This window comes from Impatiens glandulifera, chromosome 1 (genome assembly GCF_907164915.1).
Source record: "Impatiens glandulifera chromosome 1, dImpGla2.1, whole genome shotgun sequence".
NCBI classification, from domain to species: domain Eukaryota; kingdom Viridiplantae; phylum Streptophyta; class Magnoliopsida; order Ericales; family Balsaminaceae; genus Impatiens; species Impatiens glandulifera.
Genome location: NC_061862.1, coordinates 154,387,346 through 154,405,074, shown reverse-complemented (window position 1 = coordinate 154,405,074; position 17,729 = coordinate 154,387,346). Strand labels below are relative to the sequence as shown.

General features: G+C 27.0%; 2 protein-coding genes across 2 annotated transcripts; one reads left to right on the top strand and one right to left on the bottom strand.

Moving 5' to 3' along the window:
- The first annotated feature begins 1,411 nt into the window (after window positions 1-1,411).
- LOC124916625 (histone deacetylase HDT1-like) lies at window positions 1,412-2,818 on the top strand. The gene is made up of 7 exons (XM_047457369.1): window positions 1,412-1,480; window positions 1,568-1,785; window positions 1,890-1,906; window positions 1,981-2,034; window positions 2,137-2,222; window positions 2,326-2,413; window positions 2,496-2,818. Exons 1-7 carry the CDS (start codon window positions 1,439-1,441, stop codon window positions 2,609-2,611), a joined length of 621 nt encoding a protein of 206 aa, XP_047313325.1. The 5' UTR covers window positions 1,412-1,438; the 3' UTR covers window positions 2,612-2,818.
- A 4,191-nt stretch (window positions 2,819-7,009) lies between these two features.
- LOC124916615 (glucomannan 4-beta-mannosyltransferase 2-like) lies at window positions 7,010-10,920 on the bottom strand. The gene is made up of 7 exons (XM_047457357.1): window positions 10,517-10,920; window positions 10,346-10,444; window positions 10,024-10,276; window positions 8,331-8,441; window positions 8,011-8,261; window positions 7,540-7,931; window positions 7,010-7,464 (listed from the first exon to the last, which is right to left on the bottom strand). Exons 1-7 carry the CDS (start codon window positions 10,826-10,828, stop codon window positions 7,308-7,310), a joined length of 1,575 nt encoding a protein of 524 aa, XP_047313313.1. The 5' UTR covers window positions 10,829-10,920; the 3' UTR covers window positions 7,010-7,307.
- Between the last annotated feature and the right edge of the window lie 6,809 nt (window positions 10,921-17,729).

Genomic DNA, 17,729 nt, shown 5'->3' with positions numbered 1-17,729 from the left:
TTTGACAAGCTTCCCTCGCTCTAAACAAAAATTTAATGATTTTTTTTCAAAAACCTTTATATAGAGTAAAAGTCTTGCCATCAATAACTTAATTAATTTTAAGAAATTCATTTAAAATATAGTAAACTATTAAAATCTTATCATTTCAATGATTTTAAAAAACTAACTTGTTATTCATTTAAAATTTTAATTTGTTAAGCTCCTATTATTTAATAATTGTAAGACTTAATAGTTTTATAAGTTTATATAAAAAATCTGAGTTTACATTGTACATAAATAAATTGAATTTATATTTATAAATTTAAAATTATATTAATTTGATATTCTTTACTTTAGGTTTAATGTAAAATAACAATTCCTTTTTCTTAATTAGGAGAGATGGTTTTTTTTTATCTTAATTTGCATAGAAATTCCGAAATTATGATCTTTGCGTTATAGTTAGCTCACTAATCAAGAATCCCAAGGAAATCTAATAATTCTTGAGCGAAAATTTTGAATTAGATAGTGCTTTTTTAAAATTTGATGGTGCTTTTCGAAGTAGTCCAACGGTCGAAGTTGTCGGAATCATTCTAATAAGAGATTGGTTACAATTGAAAACTTTTTTCCTTTTGTTGATTGACATAATTTATCCCCACTTATGAAACAAGCCAACACAGTTAACTTTGGTTGGTTAATCCGGTCAATTCATCGATGGTCGACAAGTATAAGGGTTCTAATAATGATTTTATAGCCGCATTTATTTTTGGAAGACGACCAAGTCTACCTTTTTTTTTTCATTCACCAGCTTCTCTAGACTTTTAGGGAGAGCTAATGTTTCTTGAGTATTTTAGTATCTCACATATGTTAAACTTGGATGACCTTTACGTAAGGGTTATATTGCCCCCAATTTTTATGGTTTATCATTTCTTTGGGATCAAATTATGAATTATTGCAAAGTAAAAAATGATGAGATTATAGAATTAATATTATTGTATTTGTTATCTCATATTTGCTTTTCATGAAAAAATAAAAATTAAAGTAAAGAGTTTCTTAAAAATAAAAAATAAAAAAAAATTAAGAATTATTTTTACAATTTAAAATAACAATTCAAAACTTAGACTAGAGAGGAAGAAAAAAAAAAGCCCAATATGAAAAGTTAAAAAACAAAAGCCCACTGTGATAATTAAATGGGTTTAGGACATCTAAATTGGGCCTGTTAATGGGCACGACGCCCTAATATTCATCAAAAAGATGGCGGCAATGCCGTTAAAAACCAAACATTCAGGTTTTCGTTTCTTCCTCAGTTTTCAAAACCTAATATACATCTGCTTTCGTCTTCATCATCAATGGAGTTTTGGGGTTAGCTTCATTTCTCTCAAGCAGCAAATATAATTTTTTCTATGAACTGAATTTCATTCCCTTTATTACAGGTGTGGAAGTTAAAGCTGGAGAACCTATTATGGTTGTTCCTGAGGAAGGTAAAATCGTACATATTTCTCAGGTATTGACAATCTTTGAATGATAAAGTTTATATTTTTGTATCAAACTATTAGCCATGGAAATGAATTGTAATCATCTTAATTACCAGGCTGCTTTAGGTGATCTAAAGGGGAAAGTAAAGGGATTGATCCCTCTTCGTGTGAAAATTGAAGAAAAAGAGTTCATTTTGGGATCACTATCTGCAGAAATCATCCCTCATGTGACCTTTGATCTCGTGTTTGAAAAAGAATTTGAATTATCCCATGATTGTAAAAATGGAAGTGTTTACTTCTGTGGATATCTTGAAGAAATTATGACTGAAGAACAATATCCTTTTTGGTTTTTATTAGCGTTTTGAATGTTGATTTGTTTCTGTAGTCTAATTCGTGTTTGATTTGGTTTCCTTGATTCGTATTTATCGACTTCCTCACTGATGATTTTCCATATGGTGAGACTTTTAATCTCAAATTGGTTCTCATATTATTCTTTGTACATTGTTCTAACTGGTAATAAATGTAACAGATTCTGAAGATGAATCTTTGGATTCTGAGGATGAATTGCCTGTAAATAATGATGGTAGTGTTTGCTTTTCTTGATTAAACTGTTTTCATAAAGTGTTATTCGTATTTGTTCAATGTTTGAAGCTGACTTGTTTTGTTCTTTGGTTTAAAATCTTAGTTACAAATGGGAAGTTAAGATCTTCTAAACCAGTGAAGAAAACCAGCGATGATAGCTCTGATGACGATATTGATGAATCAGACGAGGTATATTATTCGAATTATTCAATGTTTTTACCCATCTTGCTTCTGAAATGTGTGGTTTACTTCAATTCATCCTGAAATCACTATTTTTGCTCATTTTCATCAGGATGATGACTCAGAAGATGAGGAGACACCTAAGAAGGTAACTGCTTCAAAGATTCTTCCAGTCCCATCTAAAAAGGCAAAAGCTAAAGGTATATAAAACTTCAAATTGTTTCAGTTTTGTTCGGGGATTAGTTTTTTCATTGATTTTTTTATGTGATTTATGATGGTAAGGTGGCGACGACGACAATTGCGGTTGTGGGCATGCTCATACAGCAGCAACTAAGCGATCAAAACCAGCTGGAAAGACTAATAATCCTGCTAAGAAGGCCAAACATGGTGGCAAATGAAAGGAGGGTTCATTAGTTCAATTTTGGTAATTCAATTTTGTATGTTTTGCTTGATTTTCTATGGTTGGATCTATATGCGATTTTATTTGAAAAACGATAACTGGGAGTATCTTAATTCTGAATTTTGTAAGAAACATTTAAACATTCATTGGTGATTGTTTCTCTGATTGAAACAAAAGTGTTCAAATCATTAATTCTGTTCTTTCTCCATTCTTAATCCTTAATCTGTATTTTCTTAGTGTTTATTCATAATTTTGATTTCTAAGATAGATCATGTAAAAACCTGGGGTTATCATTGTAGTAAAATTAAAAGATAGATGAGGTAAAAAAATTATAGTGAATAATTCAAATTCTGTCAAATATGAATAACTTTTTTTTTTCAATTTCTTATTATTTAATTGTTTAAGATTCGACATTGGGTTTCAAATTTAAGCTTTAAATTATCACATGAATAATCAAAAATTTAGCAATTTAATATTTTTTTAGATTAACCAAATGTTTGTTATCTTATTTTTGTTAATTAATGATAATAAGAGACGTTTTGAATATATCTTTTAAAAATTGATCGCATTTTTTTTCGTGAACACATGTTAATCTAAGGGAATATTTGAATAAAGAAAGTTTTTTTCTTCCAATTTCTCATGATTTAATTATTTAAGCTTCAAACTTGGGTTTCATTAGTTTGAGACTTAAACTTTGAATTATTACATGAATAATCAAAATTTTAGCAATTTAATTTTTTTTAGATTGATCAAATGTTCGTTATCTTATTTTTGTTTTTTTTTTTAATTAACTTTTATATTTTTAAATGAAATGATAATAAGAGATGTTTTGAATGTATCCTTTAAAAATTAAATATTATTTTAGAGATTTAATTAGCTGAAATTTTATTTTATTTTTGACTAAACACATGTTTAATCTAATGGAATATTTGAATAGAGATAGTTTTTTTTTTTAATTTTTCATTATTTAATTATTTAAGATTCGAAGGTTCCATTCGTTTGAGACTTAAGCTTTGAATTATCACATGAATAATCAAAGTTTTAATAATTTAATTATTATTTTTAAGATTGACCAAATGTTTGTTATCTTATTTTTGTTTTTGTTAATTGATTTATTATATTTTTAAATTAAATGATAATAAGGGACGTTTTGAATGTATTTTTAAAAATTGAATATTATTTTAGAGATTTATAGCATTTTAATTAGTTAAATTTGTTTTTGTGACTAAACACACGTTTAGTCTAAAGGAATATTTGAATAGAGATAGTTTTTTTTTTTAATTTCGTAACTACATAATTGTTTACAATATATTAATTTGGATATAATTATATTTTAAATTAAATATTTTTCACATGTACGTTCAAAACTGCTAAATATAATTTGAAAATATAATAAAAATAAGACCTCTGACACATGTGCATAAGAGAGAAATAAAAAAAAATATATATCTAAAAAAATAATAATAAATTAAAAAAATGGCCTTGTTCAGAAAATTTTGTCCCCAATATTGTCAATTTTTTAACTTATTATTTTTTTTTATTTCTCTTTAATGTACAAAATGAAAGATCACTTTAAATGTGTGGTCTTGCTTTCATTCTCAATATATTTACCTATATCACTCCTCTTACAAAATATGTAACAAGTGAAAATAATTAAAAAGAAAAAGAAGATAATTGTTATTTTGTTTTTAAAAATATGGTAAATTAATTAAAAAAAAAGAAAAATATTAAATTAAAATAAGAAATAAGGGTGTTCGTTTATCTGTGAAAAAATTTTAAATAACTAAAATTGTGATAGTTGAAGTTTCATATGGGATAATTCAAAGTTTGAACTTTGTTACTCAAAACGACTCTTTCAATACACAAGTAACAATTGAGCCATTTAAATATATATAAAATAATTTTCTTTACGTTATTTCTATTCTATTTATTATGTTTATCGAATGAATCACACCTTTTGACAAAGAAAAAGAATAAAAAGAATAAAATAAAGAAGTGTAACATGCCCGACATTTCGAGAAGAAACATATCATTCAAATAAAATCCCACAACTGAACAAAAATATATTATTATAAGTTATCTAAGAATCTGGGTCTTCAAAATGAAATTTAGACCCATGTTTGGTATAAGAATTCAATTATTGTTCTTTAATACTCTTACCTAAAATCCAAAGAAATATGTTTTTTATCGGATAAAAAGCATGTTCAAATAAGAATTAGATATCAATTTAAGAAATAAGATACTCTTATGATATATATGTATAATTTATTCAAAATAAAATAGATTAATTAAATTAATAAATCAAATTATTAAAGCAACATTTAGCCGTTCTAGAAAACACATTGCAGGCTAGGTCTTGTTTGGACCCTACAATGCCTGAAGGGGTGACATTTCAATATTTGGATTTTTTTATACAAAGGATTAATAAAAAGTTTTATCCTAAAACCCAATTGGAAGACAATAATTATAATAAAAATGAGACATCTCAACTAACAAAAACCCTAAATTGTGACAATGTGGTATCCATGTCCATTTATTATGTTTACCTTTTGTTTTTTCTTTTCAACCGATATAAAAGTTTGAATCCACGAATTTGTGACGACAATTTTTTATTTTAAAACAAACTAATATATGTCAAATACGTTGCAAAGATAAAAATGTGTTAATATTATACTCATTTTGAATAATCGATTAGAAATCAAACACAATAAAAAAGCATATCCTAAAATTCTAATACACAATCAGTATTTCAATCATTAGCAAACAAACAGGTCTCGACAACAAAATCAAACAGGAATCACGCCCATGGTGTTAACATCATTATTTTTTCTATTCAACTTTTTAAAATGGTTTTATATCATCTTTTCTCTTTTTATATTTGTTCAAAATAAACGTTATAATAAAAAAAATTAAAAGATAAAAGATAAATCAATATATATCTTGAAAATAAAATTTAGTCAAAAAGAAGATCGTTTAAAGTAATAATAATCCACTAATGCAATGATAGTGACAAAATTAATTAATTAAATCCGTGCCGTAGATGAAGGACGAAAATTAAGCAAATTACAATTTATGTAATAATCTATGTATAATTAATTGCAAATAATAAATAAGTTATGTATATAAATAAAAATAAAATCTTTTTAAATAAATAAATTAAAATAATTAAATTTAAGATTAGTAATATATATATATAATGATGCTTAATTTTTAAAGTGTATGAATTGCCGAGTTGAGAGCTGTGGTTAATTTGGATATATATGTGAGAGTACGTAAATGGATATTTGGGTCGGATTGTGGGTTGACCCGCCCATAAACTTAAAACGATTTAAAATAAAATTTAAAATGATATAGGTTGTTTTCAACTCGCAACCTAACAAAACAAATACAACTCTTTAACAAATTAAATTAATAACACTTTATATTTTAAATAAACACTAAAATAGATGAACTCGGGACATTTTAGTAATATAAGTTTAACTTTTTAACTAACTAATCTATATATTTATATAATTAACTAATTAGATGAGAGCGTTTTTTATTTTATTTTAAGATGTTAGTCGTGATATATTAAAATTTAAACATTTTATTTATTCATGATTTATTAAAAATTTAAACATTGAATAAATATTATTATTATTTTTATTTTATTTATATTTTTATCCATCGTGCGCAAGCAATCACACAGAAATATTTCTAGTTTAAATAAGATAACTAACTATCTAAGCTCTCAAACAATTTTAATTTTATCATTTTTAAATTACAAACAATTTTAATTTTATCATTTTTAAATTAACATTAGTTTATTTCAATTTGTACTTTATCATCAATTTACTAAGTACTACACTTTTTGGAACTAGTATCGTTATAAGCTTTACTTATCATTAATTATCTTTGTACTTTCATATCATCATTTTTTACTACCACAATCTTTTCATCCTTCATTATGACTTTTTTACTCTAAACAATTGAATAAGTAAAAGTAAAAAAAAAGTAAAAGAGATTAGGTTATTTATAAGGTTGTTAAGAAACCACAAAAGGCATATTGTCAATGTAAAGGAAATATATAATAATAATGATAAGTGGGTCATGAAAAGTAGCAATTATTGAAAATATGTCCCCTTAATTAGGCCTTAGATTACCCATTCCTATTATATATAGGCCATTTTTGGCTATATACCATTTATATTAATTATCCATTTTTTAAAATCGAAATAACTTAAAATGTTGAACTAAAAAGTATTCACATCCTCAATCCCCACTTTAATACTTCAATCTAATAATTTAAAAATATTTTTAATGAAAATTAAATTTGAAACATTTATCTTCTAATATGATTATTACCCATTAATTTGATTTGTCTAGTTATGACATACAAATTGCTCTATAGACAAAGTAAAACATCAAGTGAAAAAGTTCTAATTAACACTTGAATGCTCACAAAACTTCATTACAAATCTAAAACTTACATAAAAAAAAACAAGAGGAAATAGTGGAAATAAACACTCCAAATTCCACATATTACAAACCATCATACAACTCTAAGTCTCATTTTTTTGGGTTCTCCCTTCTAGTTGCACCTTTCGATTTCTTCTACTTCTTCTTCACCTATTAACATTAATATTACAATATTTATTGGTGCGCACCCGCTCCGGTTATCACAAAGAACGAGCTCTTTCGTCCCCGATGATCTTTTAAGGAACGATCGTGCCAATGTATCCGAATCCCATGATGGTAAATGAGATCGTTTGAAGAAACAGGTACACGAAGTAGTAATGTTTTCCATAGAGAAAATCATAGCAACCGCAAAAGAAAAGGAATGCTCCAATGCACAACTCTTGTACTAAAATCCTGTCAAAACAGTTAAAACAAAAACATGTTTATGATCTGTCTCTGTTTTGTTTATCTATAAGATCAAGCTCTCACCTATCGCCCATCTTAAAAATGGACTTTTTGATGGAGGATTTCGATTTGTTCTTGAGAACATCTCCAAGTTTTTCAGTTACAACCCATTCATTAGCTCTCCCAGTTTCAAGTAAACCGATTAAAGAGGCCTTGGTGCGATGGAAAGACATAACATTCTCGAACAAAATCCAGTAGAAGAGAAGATGAATTGATCTTGGAGTTCCTACTGAATTCAAGGCAGTTATGATTGAAGGAATGTAAATGGCTCCCCAAATTGGAACATCAACTTCAGGGATTAAGATTGTTAAAGGAAGAACAAGACAGTAAAACCAGAATGTAACCATATGAGCTACGATCTTTCTAACGAAAAAGAAGCTGTAAATCACATAGATTTTCTTCCACACATTTACTTTCTGCATAAAAAACAACAACAAAAGATTCAATTTACTTAGAATTATCATCTCATTAGTTAATTAATTACAATTTACAAACCTTGTTTCTAATAATCTCCATGACCATCTTTCTGAACAAGTTAGAAGGGCCACAAGACCATCTGTGTTGTTGAAATCGAAAAGCTCTAAAAGTGCTGGGAAGTTCGCTTTTAACTTGAAGATCGCCGAGATAAATGAATTTCCATCCTCTTAACGAAGCACGAACAGCTAGATCCATGTCTTCAACGGTTGTTCTGTCTTTCCATCCACCTGCTTCATTAATGGCTGCAATTCTCCATACACCAGCCGTCCCTGATCAATACAAATAAACATTGTTAATTGAAATTGATCAATTGATCGATTAATTTAATTGAATTTTACCATTGAATCCAAAGAAAGCGTGAGTTGAAGATCCAACTTCTTGCTCTACTGTGAAATGATAATCCAATGACATTTCTTGCATTCTTGTCATTAAACACTCATCAGCGTTCACTGCCAAAACTCATTCATCTTAATTAAAAACAATTAACTGATTTATATATATTAGTTTACAAATTTAACACTAATCCCAATTTTAGGGAGGGCAATAGGTACCAGTGTTCGAAGATGGGTCCTAAAATTCATACCCGAATCATACATACAGATAGTTCATATTGATGCAATATTAAAAAAATTATACTCTTTAATCCTATGTTTAGCCTTTTAATGATTTTATTTCAAATTGACATAGACAATATTGAGTAGGAAAATGTCCTAAGAATGGTAGTTGGGATATCTTTTAAGGGTTGAGCGCCCGGGTAATCTCGAGACTATGGGTTGAATGAGGTACTAATCGGAGATGCGAAAAAAAATGAGTAACTACATTGAAATCGAATAAAAGATGGGTACAATCCTAGACATTCACAGTAATGATCTGAATTTTTACCCATAACTTTAGGTTTGTTAGGCACATAATAATGAACTATTTCAATGGTTAACAATTAACTTATATGTATAAATTATTTTAGAAAAAAAATGAGATTTTTAAATAAAAAAAATATTATTTATAAAAAAAAAAGAAAAAAAAAAGTAGAAGGATCAAATTCAATCTGAAAAGTCACATGCAAAAAGAGGAGGTAGGAATCACAAGCATCCTTATCCCACGGTAATTGCCTACATACAGACTGAGTTGTCTAATTCCTATTGGTTCTTTAAAACTTTTGGAAAATATACGTTATGCCACGTGACTCTTTTGTCACGGAAACTTCTGTAATTCCCAATAAACCCCTTGTTTCACGGCGTTAATAACGTCCGCTGTCGCTAACCTTAATGACAGAAAGAGATAGTTTAAGTGGGTTCCTCTTATACAGTTGTCAAATGACGCATTTACCCTCATCAAATTTATGGCTAACGGAATAATAATATTATAATGATAAAATCTTGGTTTTCCTAATTTATATATTTCTATAGTTTTAATACTAATAATTATAATAACATTAATATTTTAATCTAAAATAGACTGAGTAGTTAAATAACTGCTACTACAAAACTGATAGTAAAAGAGTACACCGACAATATTATTATTATTATTGTGTCAGATTTAATATTTTTCTTTAAAAAAAATAATTTATTTATTTTAAGGAATTAGCCCATCCTCTTTAACTTTATATAAAATAATTTTAAGAACTTTTTTTTTTTTCTGGATGTTTATTGATTCAAAATTTTTTTCTTTATAAAAGGAAACAGAGTAATAATAAAGAGTGAGAATTTAGTCTTATAAAAAATGTCGAGAATAATGTGCTAAGACGTGATTGAATTTAAATCTAATAAGAGAGAAAAAAAATTATTTTTTGACACACCATTCTAGACTCTATGACACCAAATTCGCGTTCTGTTCTCCGTCATTATTTTAAAAAAAAATTAATAAAAAATTTACTTTTACCCCAGTAATTAAGCCCTAATTTAGTGAATATTTTAGTAAATGTTTATTAGAAAAAAAAGAAGAAACTATTGATAAATCACAAGAAAAGGTTTATTTCTATGCCCCACCAACCCACAGAAGATAAAAAGGAATAAAATAAATAAAAAATCTTACCAAATCTCCATCTAGCTTGAACAAGGGCAATATTGGGATTATGAATAAGAAAAGGTAAAGCTCGTCGGAGATAATCCGGCTCCGGTCGAAAATCAGCATCAAAGATTGCAACAAATTCACAATGTTTAACATAATCATGTTTAAGTCCTTCTTTAAGAGCACCAGCTTTATAACCTCCCCTGTTTTCTCTAATCTGATACTTTATATTCAACCCTTTATTCCCCCATCTCTTACACTCTTTCTCCACCATTTCCTACACACAAAACCATTTTCAAATAAACTAAATCCAAATAGGTTTTCATCTTTTCACAAATCAAACTACCTTGATTATAGGATCAGTCGAATCATCAAGTACTTGAATCACAAGACGATCTGATGGCCATGACAGATTACAAGCTGCTCCAATGGAGATCTTATATACCTAAAAATTGAACAAACAACAAATTTCATCATTACCCATAATTTATAAACAAAAAAGAAGAAATGGGTATACCTCTTTTTCATTAAACATGGGGATTTGGATAAGAACATGAGGAAAAGCAGCATTGCCGATTTCAAGGTCATCACGAATGGGTTCCCAATTATAACGTTGTTCTGGTTTCTTCCAGAAGAGTTTAACAAGTATAATGACGATTCCCATGTAAAGTCTTTCCATGAACAGCATAAGAGACATGGCTAAACATATGTAAACGGATAACCAAAGAAGGGGGATTATCAATGGCTGTTTAATTAACTCCCACATCATACCTATTTGATCCATTATCTTCTCCGGCAACAACCCTATTGTCGGAAATCCGTCGGCCATGATTATAAACGAAATTTGCAGATCTTTAGTAATGTATTTTGCTGTACTTTGTTTGGTCTGTCACTGCCGAAAATGGAGAGGAGTGAGTTATGAAGAGAGTGATGAAGTGGGCGTTATATTCTATAAATAAATTATTTAGTTAAATAAATAAATAATAATAATAATAATAAAAGCAACTAGTTTCTGCTTCTGTCGGTCGCCGGCAGCGGTTCCTGATTCCGGGGGAATATGCGGCGGTGGTCAAAAGGAGATGGAAATTAATTTTTACAATTAAATTAAATTTTATTTTTCAATACAACTTTTGTTAGCAGGGAATGAGTTGGGTATTTTAATATTTATTTTTTAATTTATAAGTAAATTTTGATATATATTAATTATTAATTTATTCGATAGTTAACAAAGTTTTAAATTTGTTAAGAAAAAACTTATTTGATATAATTTTAACATTTATGTATAAAAAAAATGTGAGATTTGAAATAAGTGGTCAAATATTTCAATTGTCGCATATTAAGGATTTTAAATTAATTGGACAATTTTGCCTAAATAAAATTTGAGATATATATTAATATGGTGGAACTGTTAAATTAGGGCTCGAAATTCAATTGGGATTTCAAATATTCTTTTTTTAACCCACAATTTGGAGTTACTTAATGTTATAATTATACAAAATGAAATTTTGTCTTAATGTTTTAAAATTCTGTTAATTTATTATCGATGTCACTAATTTATTTATCGAATTTCAACCAATTAAATATTTTTAGATAGTTAAAATCATCACTTTGTTGAAATTCCGTAATTAATTTAGTGTTATAAAAAAATTATTTATTTACAAATATCAATGTAGATAATAAGTTAACAGCGTTTAACGTTTGATATAATTTTAACATAAAATCGCAAGCATGAAAAAAATGTAAGAAATTAAAAAATTGCAACTATTAATATTATAGTGTTAAAAAGTTCATATAAAAAAGAATAAAAAAGAATAATACTGTTGTTGTGGATATATATTTTACAATCCCATTATAGTGTCGGCTGGATGATTTCTTGCGACATATAAAATTGGATTCCGAGAAGACGGAAAATGGGTCTTAAGGGACCGTTTGGTTACCATCTTTCAGTTTTCTGTTATATATAATATGCAAGGTTTATGGCTTGATTGAAGGTAAACAAATTAGAAGAATCTAAACAAGATAAGAATACCAATTTAACAAAAAAATTTTTGTTAGAAAATAAAATTAATTGACTTATTTTTATTAATAATACATATATAAATTAATTATTTACTATATTTGGGGGCCATAATCAATGACTTGATTTATGGAACAAAAAAATATAGATAATAAGGTTACCTAACATATTCATATTTCATAGTCACGGTTTCCAAATGAAAACAACCAATCATAATAATTCAAATTATTCACATGTATTTGTCTAATCCATGTTTATTTATTTTTTTCAACTAACTAATAGTATTATGTATCTAAAATCATTACTTTTTATTTTAAAAAATAATACTAGCTCACTCATTTAAGTAACATATTATCTTAAATAAAAAAAAGTATTATATTTCTTATTCTCGAAAAAGAAAAAGTAACAATAAGATTCGTCCACAATGGTTTGTGTTATATTTATTAAATGTACTTGTAGGGTATCACATGCATGTCCCAACACATATAAGCAATATCACACACCATTCATTAATTAGACATTAGAAAAACATTGTACTTATAATAATATACTTAGAAACGGTTGTTATTTTTAGCCAAATTTTAAATAATAAATAAACAATGCCAAGTCTATTAATTATGCTGCATGAAATTTATAATTATTATTTAATTTACTTATGTCTATTCTATTTGGGATATGTATCCATTGATTCTTCTTTCTTGAAAAAGAAAACTGTGAAAAGAGAGTGTCATATATATGAAAATTATTGATAAAAACAATTCATTTCACTTCCCCATGTCTAAAGTGAACAGTATATATATTCTCTGTTTTAATTATTATTTAATTATGTATATACAAAGTTATGAGTAATTAATTACAGAGAAAGCGAGGTTGGGCAGCCACCTCATGCTAAAAATAAGTCATGGTGAAAAAAAAAAATTATTGTCTAAAATGTTAGAGAAAATCAGTTAGAGAGGAAAGTCATGTTTGAGATAGAATGGTATGACCATATTCGAGACAGAATGCTTCCGCATATGATTATGTTCGAGACAGAATACTCTCGAACATTATTTTTCTCTCTCTAACTTTTTACGTTTATAATTTTCACTTTATAATTTTTTACATGATAATTTTTTTATCACCGTGATTTATGTTTTCCACGTGGCTGCAAGGTAGAGATAGCTGAGAGTCGTTACACTTAGCGTCGCTTTCCCTATCTTTATTCTAAAATTAGTATGACCTTTTGTGTTGAATTTATTACAAAATTCAATTACAAATGGATATTATTTTATCACTTCCTTGTTATTCATATCATCTAAATTAATTAATTAAAAAAATTTTATTTAATTTTTAAATAAATTATTTTATCATTGCATATTAATATATTTTAAATATTTTTATCAAAGGTATTGTTGGGATTCAAGTTTTTTAAAAAACCTAAAGGGAAAAAAAAATAATGATTGGTGATGATTTTGAGGAGATGGTGATTATTTTTGATAAAAGACTTAAAGTGTATTGATATATATAAATAATATAAAAAATAATAATTTAAAATAAAAAGTATTTTAATATTTTGGTTAATAAAATGAGTGTTGTGATTATTTGAAAATTAATTTTGGTTAGAATTTTTTAAAGACCCAAAGAGAACAAGCCCAAAAAATATACACCTTCTCAAATTCACCCTTCATCAACATTTTTAAATAAATTAATATTTATTTTTAAAAACAAAAACACAGCAAATAAGCTCTAAGACGATATAATTATGTCTTCACTAATCTGATTCTTTAACCGACTATATTTCATATTTTAAAGGAAAAAGAATTTTGTTTAAAAGATCGAATATTTAAAATTTAATTCTCACTAAAAATATCTTAAATTTAAAGCGAAGATTATAACTATAAAGAGTAAGCGTTATATTTTGATAAACAATATAATTTTTATATATATATATATATATTTTAAAAGTCCATGTATATTAAAATGGATGAAAATCGTTTGAACACAACGATAAAAACATGACATGAAGATAAAATTTTAAATAAAGAAGTAAAAAAATGTTACTCAATAGGTTATTAAGCTCGTAAGTTCTCGAGAAGAACGATTAACTTTCCAACGAAATCTACCAATTTTTCAGAATTAATCTCAGAAAACATAATAATAATAACATTATGAATGATAAGTATCACACGACTACGATCAGTGAAAGTTTGACGATTCTTTTTCAACCAAATAGTCCAGCAAAAAATAATTGGGATGGTAACTCAATTATGTAGATCTATCATATTAGTCGCATCAATCCAAATCTCTCAACAGCTACCTAAAGACTCGAGTATGACCAAATGAATCATAGTGATACTCCACAAAAGACTCCATATATGAGCCACTTTCGACAATGCAAAAGTAATTGTGAATTACCGATCCAACCTCCCCGTGACACATACGACTAACCATAATACAACATTTTTTTCTTGAACATATTATTCGTAAGGATTTCACCGTGAATATATAACGCTTCATCCAACAAAAATAACAACCTGAAATAGAATATGACATGCCCTTAAAAGAGTTATATCTTATAATGTTTGTGGAATGATTAAATAAAATAATTAGTCTTAGAATTAAACTAGGTACATAATAAAGTGACCAACAAATCTATATGCCATATGAATAAAACAATGGGCAACTTGAATACTGTTATCTATTGCGTGTGTGTTCAAATGGAATTGTCGGTTGGTTGAATAAAATATTAATTAATTAATTAATGAAAAGATATGGGTAAATAACTAAAATGGGAAAAAGAATAAATTCATATGAACTTGCCCGTATTTGGCCAAAGTAACAAATTTAAATATATATATATATATTTATTATTATTGCACATTTAATATATCACATTCATATAGCAGATGAAAATAATAATACATGTCATGTCAGAACCTGCAACCAATTCTTTCTCTTTTTTGTCTTATTATTATTGATAATTTATTTCAACAATAACTATATATCATTATTATATTTGTTATTATTTCTATTTTTTAGGTTATGTTCTGTATAAATAAAGTTAATGTTTAGCAAGAAAAAATTAAAAATATAATAATAATAATAAATAACAAATTAAATGAACCTGCCATTCCGCCTACCTTCTTTCAATAAGCCATTATTATTATGGAATAAAATTAAAAATAGGCAAATGATGGATAAATTGACCATTTTTACTTTTTTTTTTTATTTTCTCATATTGTCAGGTTATTTGTTATAGAGAGAAGAAAAAATAAAATAATTTTTTTTGAGGTATTATTAGACAAATTAAAAATTTGCTATATCTAATTATATCCATGAAATATTATGATGTTCCATGTTGAAGTGTTAGTTTGGATATTAATGATCTAATATGAAGTGATCCATATTTTATGGCTTCATCTAAACCTCCAAATCAAACGAGCCCTTGATCAGTATGTAATTTATGATCACATGCCTTACTGATATGTCAACTAAATAATTAATCTATTTACTGCACCATGCAACCTTACCTAACATTTAATTATGTGTGAGTGCGACAACAATAGAATGTATGTGTTTTATTTAATTTAAATAAATTCATTAATAAATATTCATCAAAATTTACATGTGAAGTGAAAGAGAAGAAAATTGAAGGAGAGAATGAGAGAATGATGTGACATCACGTTATTCTCTGTCATGAAATTTTTATATATTAAATTATAGTAAACAGTGTCTTCTAAAATCTAATAAGACTTGAATAATAATAAGTTGAAAATACCTCATTTGAGTCTATACATTCCCTCTAAGTATAGCCCTTTGATACCAAGCGTTCCTTAAATGATGTAGCCTCCACCCTTGTTCGAAATGAACCTTATTAGACTTCACGCTCGAACGAGCGTCTTGAAGAAATGAACGTTTTATAGTCGAGCTTCCTCTCTCTGTGGTCGAACGTCTTGGAGATCTGAACACTCTGATCGACTCAATAACATCGATCTTTACCCACTGGTCGAGCTTCTTTCCGATCCTCTCACTTTGTTCAAGCGACTCTATTCCTCCTCTCTTCGAGCCAAGCTTCAAGGCAATTAGGTGTCTTGTTTAGCAATGAAATAATAAAGTAATTGAGTTTTAATGTTAATAAGTTGGTAAAGTGGCCCAATCCATAAAAAAAATTACGTTCGGCTTGAGTCAAAGAAGGAATATGGCCCAAATAATTATTACAATTGGGTTTTGATACAATGATGCTTATAAAGTGGGCCAGTCCAAACAAATTTTTGGTAAGACTTCATTTCAGTTAAAATTTAAAATTAACTAATTTTACCTTTGCAGATAAATTTTCAAATTAATTAATTTTGTATGTTTTTAAAATTACGTTTATAAGATTTTATTATTTTTTAAATAATTTTGAAGGTAAGATTTTACAGAAAAAAAGGATTATATTTATAAATTCAAAACACATAAAATTAATAAAATTATGATTTTGTAAATATTACATCTTTTTTTTATATATAATTTGTTTATTATTATTTTAAAATTATATTTATAACTAATTATATGTATATAACTAATATTATTTTAATATAAACTCTTATTATTTAGTAAACTTTTAATCTTACAAATTTCAATTTCTCATTTTAAATTTTAACTTAGTCTTACCGCCACTTTTGTAACTGTTTTTAATTTTATAAAATTGGGAAATGAGCAACTGGAATAATAAATAGAGTTAGATTTAAATGATAAAACATTTTATATAATTTGGTAAAGTGGGTAAAAACAATAAAAAGTTTAGGTTTAGCTTGAGTCTCAATCTTACATTCAATTCAGTCTATAATTTCTAAAAATGGAATATGGTTAGGGCCCAAATAATAAATATAATTGGATTTATTGATACAGAGCCTGGACCATCCTATCATATGGGCGGGCTCAAATAAATAAATAGGTAGGGTGAGAGATGTCAATGGCGGATCCTTGCGAAAAATGTTTACTATCGCTACCCATTCTAATTTGAGAATCTCCGGGATACCGTTATACCATATTATTTTTAAAAAATAATATTATTTTATTCAATTATATAAACGAATTTTTATATTATATAATGTAAATATCCTATCAAGGCAGTAAAGTGAAAAAAGTGATCTAAAAGATCAAAATATGATAGGTACGAATCCCCTGGAAGGAGATAAGAGGCAGAGAGAGGGCCAGAAAATGAGGTGAGGAATGATTCTAATGGCTTTCTTGCGTAAGGCACTTTCAAACCCCCGCTCAGGGGACCAGAAAACGTCTAGTCTTTAGACATGGGAACATGCGTGCGAACGAAGGCATAAAGCTCGGGCCTTAGGCTAACAGATCATTAAACAAGGTATGGAAGAAAAAGGGCTAAAGTAATTTAGAATGTATGTGTTTTATTTAATTTAATTAAATTCATTAATAAATATTTATCATAATTTATGTGAAAAGGGATAAAAGATGAAAATTGAGTGAGTGAATAAAGTTACATCAGATTATTGGCTCCTGCTTCGTTGCTCAATCCTTTAGAACACAATAAAGGAGGTGAAATTCAATAAAAAAAAATAAATATTTTTAACTTTTCAACTGTCATTATTCCGTGATTATATTTTTCATCCAAACTACGTTTCTATTACTAATAAAAACAAATAATATGAAATTTTTATACATTAAATTAGAGTAAACAGTGTCTTCTAAAATCAAATAAGACTTGAATAATAATAAGGTGAAA